Source organism: Chlamydotis macqueenii, chromosome 1, assembly GCF_036417535.1.
Source record: "Chlamydotis macqueenii isolate bChlMac1 chromosome 1, bChlMac1.mat, whole genome shotgun sequence".
NCBI classification, from domain to species: Eukaryota; Metazoa; Chordata; class Aves; order Otidiformes; family Otididae; genus Chlamydotis; species Chlamydotis macqueenii.
The window spans coordinates 137,644,403-137,661,672 of NC_141556.1; the positions used below are offsets into that span (position 1 = coordinate 137,644,403).

General features: G+C 42.8%; 1 protein-coding gene across 1 annotated transcript; it reads left to right on the top strand.

Moving 5' to 3' along the window:
• The first annotated feature begins 500 nt into the window (after window positions 1-500).
• On the top strand, window positions 501-15,600 carry GPR143 (G protein-coupled receptor 143). The gene is made up of 8 exons (XM_086740449.1): window positions 501-744; window positions 2,454-2,563; window positions 6,220-6,314; window positions 7,703-7,795; window positions 8,268-8,377; window positions 9,696-9,804; window positions 13,486-13,603; window positions 15,069-15,600. Exons 1-8 carry the CDS (start codon window positions 501-503, stop codon window positions 15,366-15,368), a joined length of 1,179 nt encoding a protein of 392 aa, XP_086596575.1. The 3' UTR covers window positions 15,369-15,600.
• The last annotated feature ends 1,670 nt before the right edge of the window (window positions 15,601-17,270 follow it).

Here is a 17,270-nt window from a genome sequence, read left to right on the forward strand (position 1 = left end):
CCTGCTCCTCCCTGTAAAGGCTGGGACTGCTTGTGTCTGGACTCATACTTTCAATTAATTTGCAGTAATTAAAGAGTTCTGTGTGGGATGGGGCTAAAGAGAAACACAATTAAAATGTAATACTTCTCCTTTGGTATCTGCATCCTTATTTATTTTAAACTGTCTTCAATGCTCTGGTGAGTTTAAGTCTTCCTGTATCACATACTGTGCAAGCAGAAATATGCGAGTGAACTGCTGCCAATGGCTCTGAGCAAGCACGGGGCATGTTTCAGATTACACTGTGTTTTCTTGTTCGGATCTGATCTCCTTGCTAGGAGAGGCTGAGCAAGGCAGCTCTAGGGGATTTACTTCTAGCAGCAGCAGCAGCACATGATCCATCAATCGCGTGATTCTCACCACCAAGGACTAATGGGGAGGGTGAAGAAAAAGTGAGCGCTCTCTTGGGGAAGCAACAGCATTTTCTTCTGCTCTTGGGGGCTCCTCAACCAGCCGGACACTTCATGGCTTCTCCCAGATTAGAAACCTACTGCTGCCCAAACCGGGATGCAGCTACACAGCTAGTGATGAACTTCCAGCCTGAGGTCTTCTGCGGAGTTTGCATTGGCAGCGCCTCCGTCAGTCTGCTACTGACCATCTTGCAGCTTCTGCCGAAGAAGGGACAGAGCCCACGGAAGATGCCCAAAGCCTCCTCCTCTTCCACCATCCTTCTCCTTATCTCCATTTGTGACATCCTTGGCGGCCTAGGTAAGCGCCAGCTTGATGTCTCTCACCCTTGCTGTAGCAGGCTCTTGTTGCTCTGAGGTACCATATCCAAATGAAGCTGGTGAGTGGACAGCAGAGATTTCTGAGGGAAACATGCTGTATGTATTCACAGGAAGATTTGGGCTAAGTGAGATCAGAAAATGGTGGGCCTTTGGGGAAGAAAGATCTTGTTTAAAAGTTATATTTTAGAAGTAAAGGCTCTTGACAAATCTACACCAAAATATATACTTAAAAAAAATTAAAATCCGGAACAGTGGCTGGTTCTCAGAGTAAGGCATAAAAGCGGAGGCGAGGCAGCGCATTTAAAACTAAAGCTGACATCAAACGCCTAGCCGATCCATAGGACTACATCTGAAAAACACTTCCTACATGTCTTTCAATCCTCTCAGACCAAGTTTGCCCTCTCGTTTGTGTGCCAGCCGCTTCCCTGAGCACATCACATCGACAGCAAATGAGTTTGAATCGCAGCTGTACACAGATCATGCTGGACACAGGCTTTTGAAACGTGGGCAAAGCTCCCTTATCAAGGACAACCTGCTGCTCGGCCTCTGGCTGATAGGCTGGAGGGATAAAACAACAGAGAATAAAACAAAACTCATGAGTCAAAATGAAACTAATGTGTCTAAATCTGTCCCGTCAGTCGATGGCATTTACTGCCCAATTGGGTATAAATTACCATGAGACATGCTATAAAAATACAGGATGAGTTTGTTTCTACAATAGCATTTTTTTCCCTTTCATTAAATAACAGAAGTAGTGCTGTTTTGTAAGTCTCTCTCACTGCCTGGAGAGGGAGTGGGATTTCTGATCTTTTCCCCTTTCATACCTAGCCAGGTTCTCTCACAGTGCATAATAAGTACCAATATTAAAACAAATTATAGAGAGGGAAAGAAAAACAAGAAAGAAAGAGAGGTACGGAAAAAAATGTTTGTGCGTTCAGCTGGAAAAGGTCCTTTCAGTCAGATGAGGCCAGCAATAGATAAAGTTATTTTTCTCCCTTTCTCTTTCACTGGCAAGCTCAAACTATTTATCCATCAACATCTTTGAATTAGACCCACTGTGGTGGGTGGGAAACCATTTCCTCTTGGTGGGTAACCTGGTGATTTTGTTCTGCTGTATGTTGGTGCTTTAATTTCTATTTCAAGCAAACTGAGAAAATCTCACTAACAAACTGTAAGTTCATTTAAATAAACAGGTGATGTTCTCACCTAATTCCGAAGCCCTGCTTTGTTCAGGCTTGTGACAGAGGAAAAGAGCTGCTTGTAAAAACGAAGACAGCGAAAAATGGGAAATAACTTTTTTTCTGCAACGAGGGATTATAGAGAAATGAACATTAGCATATGAATATATGCTGGTAAAATTGTAAATAGTTACTGTTTTATGTCAATCTGTTAACTGCTACCCAATTTATTTTAGGGAAGCACGTGACAGCATCTGTAAGTAAGTGAGATTTTAATCTACCTAACATTTCAAGTCCCAGCAGCTTCAGACTCTCGGGGCTACTTTCCCTGAGCAATTACACCGATGTTTAAATAGCACAGTTGTTCCTGCTCTGCTCCTCTGCAGCCATAGCCTTCCTGTGGATGCACAAAATCTGGGCTGTGATGTGAAATATGTGGCCAGGGAGAAGCATGTGACTCAAATCACGCCAGCAGATTCAAAGCATTAATACTTTTTTTTTTTTTCTTTAGGTATAATCTTCAGGTCAAGTATATGGCTAGGCTTCCCAGGCTTCATAGCTAACATTTCTGTGGTGAACAGGACTGATGTGTGGCCTTCTGCCTTCTGCGTGGGCAGCGCGGTAGGTACAGAGATTGTCTCTTCTTCCTGCTGCTCCTGGTTGACAGTCCCTCTGCGTGGGGAGTCTGAAAGGCAAACCACTGTGTCTGAAAGGATATTCGGCTGTGAGTTAGAGCCTGGATATGATGGTTTCAGCCTCTGCCACACCCCTGCAAGTGCTTTCGTGCCTCCCTCCGAAAGCCTGAATCAGGGCGGGCAGGGTGGTAGGTGCTGCATGATGCACGTGAGGACCCAGGGCAGCATGGGTCAGACTGGTCCCAAGCGTTTTGCAGTACCTGCTTGTCGCAGGAGCGCTGGGATAGTGGAGGACACACCTCTACCAAAGTCAGGGATATGGAGGCATAAGGATACAGACATTCCTAAACAGGCTGTGAAACCACCGGTTTGGTTTGTGCTGGCACAGCATCACTAATGCCCCGGTGGCTCCATTGCGCTCATAGGATGAAGGTTTTTGCCTGCCTTCTCCGGCAGAAATTACAGCCTGCACTACGGCAGTGGGGAGCAACTGAAACCAGCAACTCGGGTAGCTCAAATTAGCTTTTGCAGCATGAGAGCATGTGATTTAGACACAGAGGGACTGCAGGATAAATATACCCACAGACACAAAGCTGCTGGCAAAAAGTCTGTCCCTGCCATGTAGGATGACAGCTCAGATTGCTGCTCATATGGCCCTTCAATGACTGTACCTTATAATGCCTATATAATGACAGTTTCAGACATAACAAGATTGTGCCATAGAAGCAAATATCAGTTGTACGCATCTGTCAATTCTCAATTCCATCTTACATGTTTAAGTTTTGCTTATTAGATGCAAATATTGAATTTTTTTTTTCTTTGAGGAAGAGGAAACCAGAAACATCAATATCTTATAGCAAGGATGTCCTATTCAAAAAACATGTTTCCCTGTGTCTTAAATTTCACTTTCTAGCCCTTAACACACACACAAAAAATAGTATTTTTAAACAGTGGCAGATTGTTTTTCATTTGGATCTCAGGTTAGATGGTGAGAAGCATAGTAGTCTACCACAATTTTTATTTTCCCTTTCTTGGGCTCCAGCAAAGTGCTATAATTTGAGTGACTTGCTAAATTTAAATTTAATTATATTGGAATGAAAAATAACCCTCCTTCCACTCACTTCCCCTAACATATTTGCGTCTGAGTTAATCAAATGTTTTTGATTCTATTTTATTTTTCTTTTAGTACTATTGTTTTATTTCATTTAACCACAAGCCAATACAAACTCCAAATAGTGAGACCTTTAGGCATCTCCTTTGAATAACACCCTCTGGTTTGCAGAGAGGTACCCTCTCAGGCGCTGTAGCAAGATGTGTCATTTTGCTAAAAAGTGAGATAGCATATGAAGATTTTGGTTTTAAGAGCATCTGGTTTGTATTATTTTTGGAGACAGTCTTGTCTATGTTGGATTTTCTGGGTGAAAAGACCCCACAGTTTATTTCTGTATGTGTGTGCATGTATAGTAAATTGTGCATTTTTCAACTGCAGCAAATATGTAAAAGTGCAGATGAAGTGACATTCTGAGTGCTATGGTTAAAGTGCATTAGAAGGAAGACTGGAATTTTATTTTCTGGCTCCTATGCACTAGGAAAATGTCATGGTGTTTGAATTAAATACTGAATAATTTGTGCCACAAATGACTAGAGGTAGGATCTACACCCATGGTGAAAGGAAATATTTCCCAGCTTGATTTGCCTTTTGAAGGAAGGAATGGTAGATCTCTATTCACTGAAGTTTGGCTCAGTAACAAGTATGTTAGTTTCCAGCTGTAAAATGATGCTACTATGGAGCCATGATAAAGGATATTCAGATAAGAACTGAAAGAGGGCTCGGAGGAAAGGTAATCTGAGTATTAAAATAGTTCCAGACTATTACAAAGAGCCAGCTCCTATGGGGAAGAAATTTGGAATTTATAAACAGCAGCAAAGAAAGGTCACTTATCTTATATAGGCTCATGGGAAAAATGCATAGGGTCAGCTCATGAACACTGTGGAATTTAACTTGACTTGAACCTGTTTCCTTTGGATTCTTATTGAAGAAATCAGCGAGGGAGTTCAGTACAGATAATTTTTTCAGAGGGCGAGTCCATCGCATGCAGAACCCATGATGCAGAGGCACACTGTGGCGATGACTGACTTCAGTTGTATTTTCATGCCTCTGCTAATGAGAAACTACTAAAATTTTAACCTAACATTAAAACCCCCTCACTATAAATTTCTTTGACATTGAGGGTTAGGACTGGAGAGGTAAATGTGGTAGTTTAGCTTCAGTTGTGGCCAGACTACACAGTCTCTCTCTCACTCCCCCCACCCTCTGAGAGAACAGGGGGAGAGATAATATAGGAAAAAGGCTCGAGGTTTGAGATATGGGCAGGGAGAAAATCCTTAAAGTTACCGTTATGGGCAAAACAGACTCGACTTGGGGAAAACCTATTCATTTATTGCTAAAAACAAAGCAGGATAATGAGAAAGATGATAAAAATATAACCTCCCCCCACCCCTCTCTCTTCCCGAGCTTAACATTATCTCTACTACCTTCCCCCACTGAGCGGCACAGGGGGAAAGAGGGAACGGGGGTTACGGTCAGTTCATCACACAGTGTTTTACGCTTCTGCTTTGTTGTCGGGGGAAGAACTCCTCGCATTCCTCCCCTGCTCCAGCCTGGGGTCCCTCCCACGGGCCACAGTCCTTCGTGAAACTGCTCTGGCATGGGTCCTTTCTTCCATGGGCTGCAGTCCCTTCAGAACAGTTGCCCCAGCGGGCCCTCCACAGGCCACAGCCTCCTTCAGGCCTCCACCTGCCCCAGTGTGGGGTCCTCCACGGGCTGCAGGTGGATCTCTGCTCCTCCGTGGACCTCCATGGGCTGCAGGGGGACAGCCGGCCTCACCATGGGCTGCACCACAGGCTGCAGGGGAATCTCTGCCAGGAGCCGCATTACTGCTCCCCCTCCTTCTTCACTGACCTTGGCGCCTGCAGCTGTTTCTCTCAAGAAATTCTTCACAACAGGCAGGCAGACGCCTCTCAGGTTCTCCTCACATCTCATCTCCTCTGCACTTCTTGCAACAGGGCTGAGCCCAATCAGGCTCAGTCGGCCGCCTGGTGGGAGGCCAGAGGGTGAGGCCTGCAAGGCCCACAAGGCTTGCGCCTCCCCCTCTCTGCCCCCGCTCAGCTTCTTCACATCTTCTCTCTTTCTTTTTTTCTGTTTTCTCTTTCTTAAATACGTTATCACAGAGGTGTTATCACGGAACATTCTGCTACCAATTGGCTCGGCACTGGCCAGCAGCGGGTCTGCCCTAGGCCTGGCTGAGTCCACTAAACAAAGGGGAAACTTCTATCAGCTTCTTACAGAAGCTGCTACCGTAGCCCCACCTCACTAAATAAAACCAGAACAGTAAATAACAGGTTTTCTAAACTATGGAACATGCTGTGAGAGCAAATGCTGTTCCATTTACCTATGGCTTGACCCGTTGGTTACAGCAATACTGTTCCTGTGATTTTGAGTAAGATTTCATACTTCATAATGTCAGCTGGAAAGTACACACATTACAAGAACAAATCACCAGGATAAAGGTTTGAGTCCCTCCCCTGTCCCCAGTAGTACTAGAGAAGCAGCTGTGACATTTGGCATTTTTTCCCCTGCAGATGTGGATCCAGCTATTATATAGTGCTGGCTTCTGGTGGTTGTTTTGCTACGCCGTTGATTCTTACTTGGTGGTAAGAAGATCAGCTGGACTGAGGTACCAGAGTTAAAGCTCTGAATTGATTCTTTTCCTTCCAACACTGTCCGTGTTTGTCTTCAGCTATCTAAGTGTGTAAGTGAAGCTTGTACAAACATCTGGTGTTCATACGGTTACCAGGTAAAGATATGGATGAGTGGTGTGCTAAGTGCTTGAATTGCCAGGGCAATGCTCAGATATTGATTTGTGTATGTCCAACTGGCATTTAAATGTAACTGAATTTATTTAACCTTTGAAAAAATAGAGAGAAGATTGGGCTCAATAAACTTTATTGCAGTGAGATAACTATTTTTGTCCCTACTCTGCACCTGAAATTGATTCTCACAGCAAAAAAAAAAAGTTTTATTCTGAAAATAAAAAAGTAGGAGGGGGAAGTGCTGAATTTCATATAGTTCATTCTCCAGGTTTTTTTTTCTCAGATTTTCTATTTAATCCACTTCTCGGTGTTGTCATTGTTACGCTTCTGATCATATTTGTAAAGTTTTTAAGAAGAGCAATATGTTATTTACTGTACATTTTTCTGCAATGCCTGTAACAGAAGAACCTAAACCCTTTGGAAAGTACCACGCTTTAATGCTAGTCAGAAAATACAAGGTGTTTCTAAGTTGGTTGTTAGAGGGGCAAAATGACCTTCAGTTGCTAGTGCTAAACATGGAATTGTGTGACTGTTCCCAGATGTTACTGAGCAATCAGGTACTGGAGACATGGTTCATCTGGCAGATATTATCAAAATGGGGGTTTTTGAGTTCATTTCAGGCTGTGGAGGATAAACCTGATTTTGTGAAGTCCCATAGTTCTAGTCTGAAACAACTGGGACCTTCCTCCTTCTCCCATCCCTGTTAAGAACAACAACAACAACAACAAAACTGTGTTTATTTGGGCCTGATTCTGAGACCAACATAAACAACTGAAGACTTTTGGCACACACAGATCTGAACCTCCCTAAGATGGGAGCAGTATTTGACTCTAAAGATAAACATAATTCTCTGCAAATTACAGAAGGGTGGTTTATTTGACTGTTCGGCTCCCTTCTTAAATTTTAATCCCCTAATTTACACTCTGCAGGAGAAACAAAGGATGCAGGGGTTCCTTCTGGAGATTTGGGCTTAAGGGAAAAATGCTTTCCACCCTACGGGTTGGATGACATAGGACTTCTGTGTGTAAACCTGAACAACCGCTTTGGCTCATCCTTTTTCTGAGGGCCCCCCCCGCCCCACCTGCTGTCCTTAGTTTGATGTACTGAACAACAATGTGGTGTTGTTCTGCACGATTTCCTGTCTGTAAAGCTCTGTTTGAATGAAGGTCCCATTTTTATGTTGCAATGTGAGGATAAGAGAAGCATAAGGTTTGGTATCTTTAGTTACACCTGTCGTGTTTGGTGCCTGCAGTACCATTGTGCTGTACCACATGATGACGTGGGGCCTCGCCGTGATGCTCTGCGTGGAGGGAATTGCACTGCTTTACTACCCTTCTCTCTCCAGGTGAGCAGGGATCGGGAACGGGCTGTGAAATCATAGCACTCTCCGGTCATTTGAGTGTCTTTCGGTGAGATTTACAAACAGATGTCCAAATGTTGGGGTTTTTTGATCTTTCACAAGCACCTCCCACTAAGTCAGTGAGTATTCTAGAAATACCTGCCTGGGTTTCAGGGGGCCCTGAAGAAATATACCAGGCAATACAGGCACTGCAGGGCTGTGATACAGCTTCTGCTCTGACCCACTGTTCTCCACTCCTGGTTTTAGCTTTGTATTTGTTCCCTTAAATTTGAGAAAAATGCACAGACAGTGCATGGTAAAAATCAGCTTTCTGTTCTATGTGAACTGGTAGGGAAGGTCTGTGAATTAAAAGTTTGGCATGTTTGCTTCATTCCTTTTATTTTATTTAAGTTAAAGGTGACACAGAATAACCAAAACTGGGAAAAAGCATAAGCTGTTAATGATTTTTTTTTCTCAGCTGTGAAAATGGCTTGGTGCATGCAGTCCCACATTACATCACAACCTATGCCCCACTTCTGCTGGTGCTGGTGATCAACCCAATCCTGTTTCGGAGGACAGTGTCAGCAGGTATGTTCCTAATGGCCAGCATCAATCAGTATGTGTTATTTGACAACAGAAGAATACTGTAAAAAGCCATGCCTGTGTATTCAGTGATGTGGGATAGCTCCTCATTAAATCATAAAGATACAGCAAAGGGTGGGAGGGAGTTGCCTATTGAAATGAAGATACCATCCTGATGGGAAATTTGCCCTAGAGACACCCTCTGGTGATGTACTCAAGCTATGCTGTTCTAAACCTCTACTGCAGATTGGCAAGGGTGTTCCCATGTTAGTAAATTACTCTTGATGTAAAGTATTTGGGGCAGTGAATCACGGATGCTGAACTCTACTGTAGTATTGGTACCAACCTGGACTTTGGAATGTAACTTATTCTGCTTTAAAGATAATGTTGCTGAGAGCTGATGGTTGATGTAACTTCTTTAGCTTCTGGAGCTAAAAAATAACAAAATATGCTTGGAATTTTGTCACTTCTGATTCTGAGATTATGGGACAAATGGGAATTGTACACAACACAGGTGGGATCTTGAAGTTCCCATTTAATTTATTACCCAATGTTTTGAAGAAATGAGACTGAAAAAAAGCCACAGGTTCGATGCATTCTTTGCATGTAATATGACCCGTGCTAGATCTTTGCAGTACCTGAATTCATTCTTATAATCTTCACATTGAATATATAAAAAAGTAACAGAAGATCTTGTATTCTCAGTAATACTCATTTTCAAAGGAACAGTTGTTCCTTTAAAAAGTTGTTCCTATAAAAAGTTGCTCTTTTAATGGGAAAATACACACTGAGTATATATGTGTTGGTGCGTATGTATATTCCTCGAGATATCTGAACATGTGGCGTAGCTGTCTGTTTTTGCTGACATTACACCTTCGAGTTTTAGAGGTGTAGCCAATGCTGTGCACAATGAAATATAATGTGCATAACAGGATAGAATGTATTCTATTTTAATCTAAACATCACATAATAAATATATCATTATATCACCCACACATTATATAGAAGTTGTAAGCACTACTTTTTGTTATAAAAGAAAAGTATGTTGACCATAGTTTGTTCTATTTTCAGTGGAATTGAGAGAAGAAAAGCCAGCTAGTGGGATATCACTCATTTTAGGAATCCATAATGAATGTACTTATTTTCCTTTAGTATTAGGCTATATGTAAAATTTCTTGGTGATGGTCCTTCCAGCTTCTTAACTGCTGCTGGAGAGAAATCCATCCATTCCTTTGTTCCCTCTTTACAGCTATCTGTCTTCTAGCTCCTTGTGCCTATAACTAACAAGATATACATATATTAATGAAAACTGTATACTTTCCAGTTGCCTCCTTACTGAAAGGGAGACAAGGGATTTACACAGAGAATGAAAGACGCCTGGGGACAGAGATCCAAATCCGCTTCTTCAAAATTATGCTGGTATTCATTATTTGGTAAGAGGCGCATTATTTTGTTTTAAACTGCCTTTTTTCCCAGCTGGAAAGGACTAGGGACAAGAGTAGAGTCTGATGGCTTGCTTCATTTGTTTGTCTTTATGCTTGGAAGGGAAGGTGTCTAAGGAAGAAGTAGTTCTAAACTAGTTCCCAAAGTAGGTGAATCACTCGTGTAGCATCACAAGGCTGTGAGGAAATGATAAAAATGTTTAACCAACAGGAATACAATAACCCAAAGAAACAATAGCAAAAAAAAATAAATGGTTGAGCATAGACTAAAGCTGTCTGGAACAGCAGCTCCCCAGCACTGTGGGCTGATAGATGGCTTTCTGTACTCAAGATTTCTGAGAGCCTCTTGTCACCAGAAACATCACTGAAAACCTACAATAAATATGCTCCTGAGACTGGCTTCGTGGCCCTGACTATGATTATATAATGCTGTGTCGTAGTTCAGCCCGGATCAGGACCAGACTATACAGTCTCTCTGTCACTCCCCCTATCCTCCGAGAGAATAGGGGGAGATGATATAAGGAAAATGGCTCGAGGTTTGAGATAAGGATGGGGAGAAATCCTTAAAGTTACCGTTATGGGCAAAACAGACTCGACTTGGGGAAAACTACTCATTTATTTCTAAAGCTAGCAGGAAAATGAGACAGGGAACAAGATAACTCCCTCCCCCCATCCCTCCCTCTTCCCGGTCTTAACATTATCTCTACTACCTTCCCCCACCGAGCAGCACAGGGGGGAAAAGGGAATGGGGGTCTCAATCAGTTCATCACGCGTTGTTTTACACCGCTACTTCGTTGTCAGGGGAAGAACTCCTCACATTCCTCCTCTGCTCCAGCATGGGGACCCTCTCACGGGCCACAGTCCTTCGTGAAACTGCTCCGTCGTGGGTCATCTCTTCCACGGGGTGCAGTCCCTTCAGAACAGCTGTCCCAGCAGGCCCTCCATGGGCCACAGCTGCCTTGAGGCATCCACCTGCTCCGGTGTGGGGTCCTCCACGGGCTGCAGGTCGATCTCTGCTCCTCCGTGGGCCTCCGTGGGCCTCCATGGGCTGCAGGGGGACAACCTGCTCCACCATGGTTGTCACCGCAGGCTGCAGGGGAATCTTGGCCAGGAGCCACGTTACTGCTCCCCCTCCTTCTTCACTGACCTTGGCGTCTGCAGCTGTTCCTCTCAGAAGAAAAATTCTTCACAACAGGCTGGCAGACTCCTCTCAGGATCCTTTTTACATCTCATTCACATCTCATCTCTTCTCCACTTCTTGCAGCCAGGCTGGGCCAAGTTGGGCCCAGTCGGCTGCCCGGCGGGAGGCCTTGCAAGGCCCACAAGGCTCGTGCCTGCCCCTCTCTGCCCCTGCTGAGCTGCTTCACATCTTCGCCCTTTATTTTTTTTTTTTTCTGTTTTCCCCTTCTTAAATACGTTATCGCAGAGGCTTTATCATGGGACATTCTGCTACCAATCGGCTCGGCCTTGGCCAGCAGCAGGTCCGCCCTAGGCCCGGCCGAATCCACTGAACAAAGGGGAGCAACTTCTAGCAGTTTCCTACAGAAGCTGCCACCTTAGGCCCCCCCTCACTGAACAAAACCAGAACATGCTGCCACCCCAAGTGTGTGGAAAAAAAGTGTGGATATTGACTGGAAATAGTGTTATATGCCATAAAAGAAATCTCCATGTGATTGTGTGTGAAATTTCTGATAATTTTTTTTTAATTTTAATTTTTTTTAATATTCTGTCTTCCTCTATGAAAATAGTACTTTGGGTTAGGACAGAGAGAGGGAGGAGAGGAGGGAGGGAACTAGGGAAGTGGGGAAGGAGGGAGGATACACACCTCATCCCCAAATCCCTGCGCCTCTGCTCCAGCAGCACCATCCAGTGTGAAAGATTCCAGAGTGGTAACTGGAACTGGAGGCACTGGATGCACACAGCAAAACTAAGCTGAAATACGGCCTACCTTTGGAAAACACAGTTTTTGCTGCAATCTCACAGTTATCACACAGCAGTCAAGGCACTGGAACGGGTGGCGATCCACTCTGCAGTGACCTAGCGGGACGTGGTCACTGCTCTGAAGTGGTATTACCTACGTGTGTAACACAAGTGACAGGAGGAGGAAGGAAACGGTGCTGGAGTAGTAAAATGACTTGGACAAACTTCACAGTCTCTACAACTACTTAACTTTTTTTATACACAGGTACATTAATGTGTGTTACATGGCTTTAAAAGGCTGAGCGGGGAGAAAGACTGCCTTTTTATCTTCTCCTGGCTGCTGCATACTGGAGTGCTCTGGAGGGAAATGATTGTTTTTTCTTCAAGAATAACAGAGTCCGGCTTGGCTCGGGAGAGAGTTTTCTAGTGTGAAGGGTGGGGTAGCCAGCGGGAGAAGGGGAGAGAGACAGCAGTGAACAAATTTGCAGCCTTGCTTCCTGGAAATTGTTGAAATAACAAGGAGCAGAGATTTAGCTGGGCTTCCAGGGTTGTGGAAAGAGTGAGCCTTATTCTGGAGCCCAGAGGCACCACAGAAGTACATTGCAGCCTAAGGAATGGTCGCCAGCTTGCTGGTCTGGGAGCAAGCATGAAAGAAAGGACCAGTTCCCTGAAGACATTTGTTTATTTCCATTCTGTCTCGTTCTGGGCTCTCCTATTAAAAAAATAAACACAACTCTAGTGTTGGATTTTGTTCTCCTGCTAAAACATAAGCTTTAGAGTGTAAAAACTCCCTCAAAGGTTACTGTAGGGAAAGACTGAAGCAGTCCTATCTCAAGCTTAGGGAAGATGCCTTTCCATCCCAGAGGTCAAATATGAGATGCGTTGGTCAAAGACAGCAGGCTGGGGCAACATGGGGTAGAAAAGATGCCTGCGGATCTGGGACAGGAGGGCAGGAGGTTTTACACTGTGATAAAAATGTAACTGCAGGAAGGACACATGTAAACCCTGTCAGAAAATATGACATGGATGCTGATGGTTTCCTTTCTGACACTGCAGCTGGTCTGACAGTTTAGAAGTCATAAGAAGTTACAGCCATTTATTATAACCTTTATTTGATGTAGAAAATCCTCAGTTTCTTTCACAGGATGAGGTTTGATTATGTTTATCCTTCTTTGCAAACAGAAATTACCTTTATTCCAAAAAGTTGATGGCATTTTCAAAGATTTAAGAGTCAACTTTGGTTCTGTTTTGTGGGTTTTTTACATACATTTTGGAAATCTGCTGTAATCTAACCCTGGAATTCTAAATCCAGCTAGAGTTCCTACAGCCTTTTACAACACCCAAGCATGTATTTGGTTTCCTTATCTGTGAGTGCTACCCTTTAAGACACAAGCAAAAGAAGTCAGCATTCATGATGTTCTCCCATTATGGATCTCAGTTTTATCCTGTAATTTACTGTACTGTAGCTGTGCAGCAAGCTCAAATGATCAGGTTCTTTTTTCTTTCTTTCTTTCTTTTTTTTTTTTTTTTGTTGTTATACTGATTTCCTTGTCTAGGTCTGGACTGTCTGTTTTTTTTATCTCAGAGACCTATTGATCCCTTCAGATTGAGATTTAACATTAAAAAAAAAAATCTCACTCTCCTTATTAGTGATCCTAATTTCTATAATTTGAAAGTAAAGCATATTTTACATATACATACACATATATATATAATATCTTGTTCTTTTCCTCTTCTTTATTCCTCCAACAGCTGGTCATCCAATATCATCAATGAGAGCCTTTTGTTCTACCTGGAAATGCAGCCAGATATCAATGAAATGCCTCTGAAGAACATCAGAAGTGCTGCACTGATCACATGGATTATCATGGTAGGTCAGCCATGACATTGCTTAGTCTTAGAAATCACTTCTATAGACTGGTGGAACAGCACCAATGTAGTGGGTGGTGTATGATTTTGGGGAATATAAACACTCCAAAAATCAAAGAAGAAAAGCAGAAAGTAAGAGAGAGGAAGAAGAGATCACTGGAAATGCTTTTCGCATATAAACTTTGCCAAAAACATACCAAAGAGGAACTTTTTCTCCCATTTACTGGAGTATGCATTCTCTCTGAGAGTGATTGCTACCCATTTTAAGATCCTGAACAGACCGCTCCAATGATTTCTGGTCTAACCTTGCTGACCTCTGCCACAATGCAAGCTACAAAGTTTTAGCTCACTGTTCCTGAAGGTTCCCCTGTAAAATGGCATTTTCTGATAATTCTCTGTTTGTAACTAGGGTTTTATTTATTAGTGACTTACAAAGAATACTTATATCATAATATTTGGATAATTATCTGGAGTCAACACCTGAAAAATCTTTGAAAGCAATGCACTAGAAGATAGCTGTAAGATACTGGCCTCCTACTGTACCCTACCCTCTTTTCTCCTACTGGAGTATTTGACGAGGGATTTTTTAGAGGTGATATTGTAGGTTCCTTTTTCAAGAGAGTTTATTCTGGAGCTGTTAAATACCTGGAAGACCTGAGCATGCTTTGTGTAGTTAAGCCCCTGAGCTGCTTTGCATTAAAGGGTTAACGATGCAACTGGTTTGATACAACCTCCTCCTCTGACAAGGATCGAACACATTCATGTGACAGGGACCTTGCTCTTGCTTACCTGCAGAGCAAGAGGTCAGGTCCAGGAACTGAGCTATTTTTTAAATTGGGTCTAAAAATAATTTGCTCTTTTCTCATGAGAAAAGTAGAAACAGCTAAAGCCATTTACTTGCCAAGCATCCCATGGCGCTGGGAACAGAACTGATTTTTTTGGAAGTCACTTGGGATTTTCTTTTTCAGTGTCTCTCCCCATTTTTCCATCCCACTTTGATGAACATTTTCACTGGCTCAGGAATCTGCAGCAGTTCCAAACAGATCAATTTCTGTTATTTTAAAAAACTTGACTCTGTGTGCTTGTGTCTACTCTTATATATTTGACTTGGCTTCTAGTGAAAAATAGAATATTTGCTTTTGTGAATAAAAAAGTCTAGAGCCTGTGGGGAATGTTCAAAACGCACCAGGGGACTGACTGGCTAAAATTCATGCTAGAAAACCATTCGGTGCTTACTGTTCACTGGGATGGCCTCAGCGTATGGGAACAACAGGTTGTGGTGTTTCACTCTGGTTTGTTTGTGCCTGCAACGGCAGCAACAAACCCTTCCATTTGCATGCGAGTCGCATCTTTTAAAGACAGCAGTTGTTCAGTGAAAGGGAAATTGTTAATGTACTCAAAATGTTTTGCTGGCGTTGATAATTAAGCCTTGCTGGTGTAACTTCTGTTGCACTTCTCTTTCCCAGGCGGTTCTTAATCCGATGCAAGGCTTCCTCTTCACGTTAGCTTTCTACGGCTGGACGGGATGCAGAGTGGATCTGAAGTCACGAAAAAGAGAAATACCCTGGGAATCATTGTCCTCCTCAACTGCGGGTGAAAATGCCTATCCCTCACCAGTGAACTACCAAAGCAACATCCATGATTCAAAGAAGATCTCGGCAACTGACAGCCAGCAGACCGATGAGGCTATAAGCATGTTGTCTGAAGGTAACACTAGCGGTGATGACAGGATAACCAGGAGCTCTCCCATCTACCAGGGCTGGTAGCTTGTAGGTGCAGAATGGGATCTCACTTCTCATGTTGTCAAGACTCGTAAATCCACATGACTGTGTGAACCATTGTGTACTCTGGAATTAGGTTTGGGCCCAATGGCTTGATGTAATTTCCTATAAGTGGTGTATGTGTGAGAGAGAGCGTGGGAGATGAGAGATACTATGGTTTATGTCTTCATTTGCCTTATAGGAGATGTGTTAACAGGTGTAAAGGCCTGATCCTTTTTCATCAGGAGTACCTCTCTGCAAAGATCTGTGTTACTTACGATTCGTTTTCATCCATTTTATTTTAATCTCTCTTGTAACCTCCGTATGGTAGAAGAGTCTGACATTTAAATAAATAGACTGTTAATATGTTGGATTTTTAAATGTGTTGCCTTGCTTGCCTTGCTCAGCATAAAATTCCTCACTCAGAATTACAGCTCTAGAATTTCTGAGACACCATTTCCAATCTCGACACTCTGGTAAAACATCAGTGACAGCAAACTTTGACATAAGCACAAGTATCTCCTTTCTGTGTAGAATCTCACTGAGATATAGTCTTCTTTAGCTTGTTTATGTGAATTTTCAATTTGGTTTTATCTAGGGAGCTGCAAGGCTTTTTTTAAAAAAAAAAACAAAATCAAGCCTTGCTTAGGCTCCATAAACACGTCAGAATAATGGTTCCGGTTCACTCCTGGTTCAAGCAAAAATAACCCTTCAAACTATTTTTTAGTATGGATTCTGTTTTATCCTTCTCTGTACTCGTCTAACAGGATTATGACTCTTAGGGGCAGGTGCATTAAGAGATAACATTTGCAAAAACCACCTAGGTGATCTGAGTGCTCATCAAAACCAAGAATAAGTAGAATCAATAGTCCTTTCTTTGAGGTGTGCTCTATGTTATGTCTTCATCTGCTGAACGAAGAGATATTAAATCCATTCTCCTTATTTTCTCAGACACATACCTCTTTTGGTGCAGTGTGCTAAGTACCTGTATCCAAACAATTCTCCAAATTGGTTGGAAGTTAAGAAAAGATGATGGTTGTGTCTACCCTAGGCTTTTAACTTCACATCAAAAAGGAGAGGCAGTAGGATTTAAGTCTGGTTGTGCTGGAAGTTGTTTACAATGCAGTTTGACTGATGGCACGGTGGGAGCCCCTTGAGCCCAAGTAACCTCCCTCCCTTCCTTCAGGATGTGGCCAGGGCCAGCCATAAAACAAAACCTATTTTTTAAACCCTGTTCACATCCACTTTGGCTGAACTTCACTGGCTGTCCACACCTTTCTTTTCCAACCCAGTTCAGTCCCAGCTATTGTAAAAATAATAAATATATTGTTAAAGAGAGCTGGAAGATTAGTGCAGCAATAACATGAAGCTTAAGCTGCTGTGTTACTCAGAGGAGTCCCAAGATGGTCAGAGACACAGGATCAGCAGAAACTATATAGAAAAATATTGATTTGACATTTTAAATACATCGCCATCTTGAACTAATTGTTCAACACAAAGGTGTTAAACCATGATCTGATAATTATTTAGGCAGATCATTACAGAGCTGTGGCTGATTTGTAGCAAATCTTTTACATTGCACCCTGTAGAAACCTTTGTGGTTTTATGGCTTTATATTGCAGTTCTAGTTGTCAGAAATACTGGCAGATCACGAGATCCTTTCTTTTCATCACAGTCATTTCTTTCCTAGCTAAATATGAAGAGAAAGCACAGGGACTTGGGAGCAGATTGTATTGATCCTCATGAAACAGGGACCACATTTTTGGTGCAATATTCATCACAGCAGAGTTCAAAAGAGCAGGAAAAAGGCGGAGGTGGAATTGTTGGTAAACCCTTTCAGATGCTAGGGTGTGGGTCAAACTACGAAACCCTGAAACCAAATAAACAGCCTCTGGCTTCACAGGAATA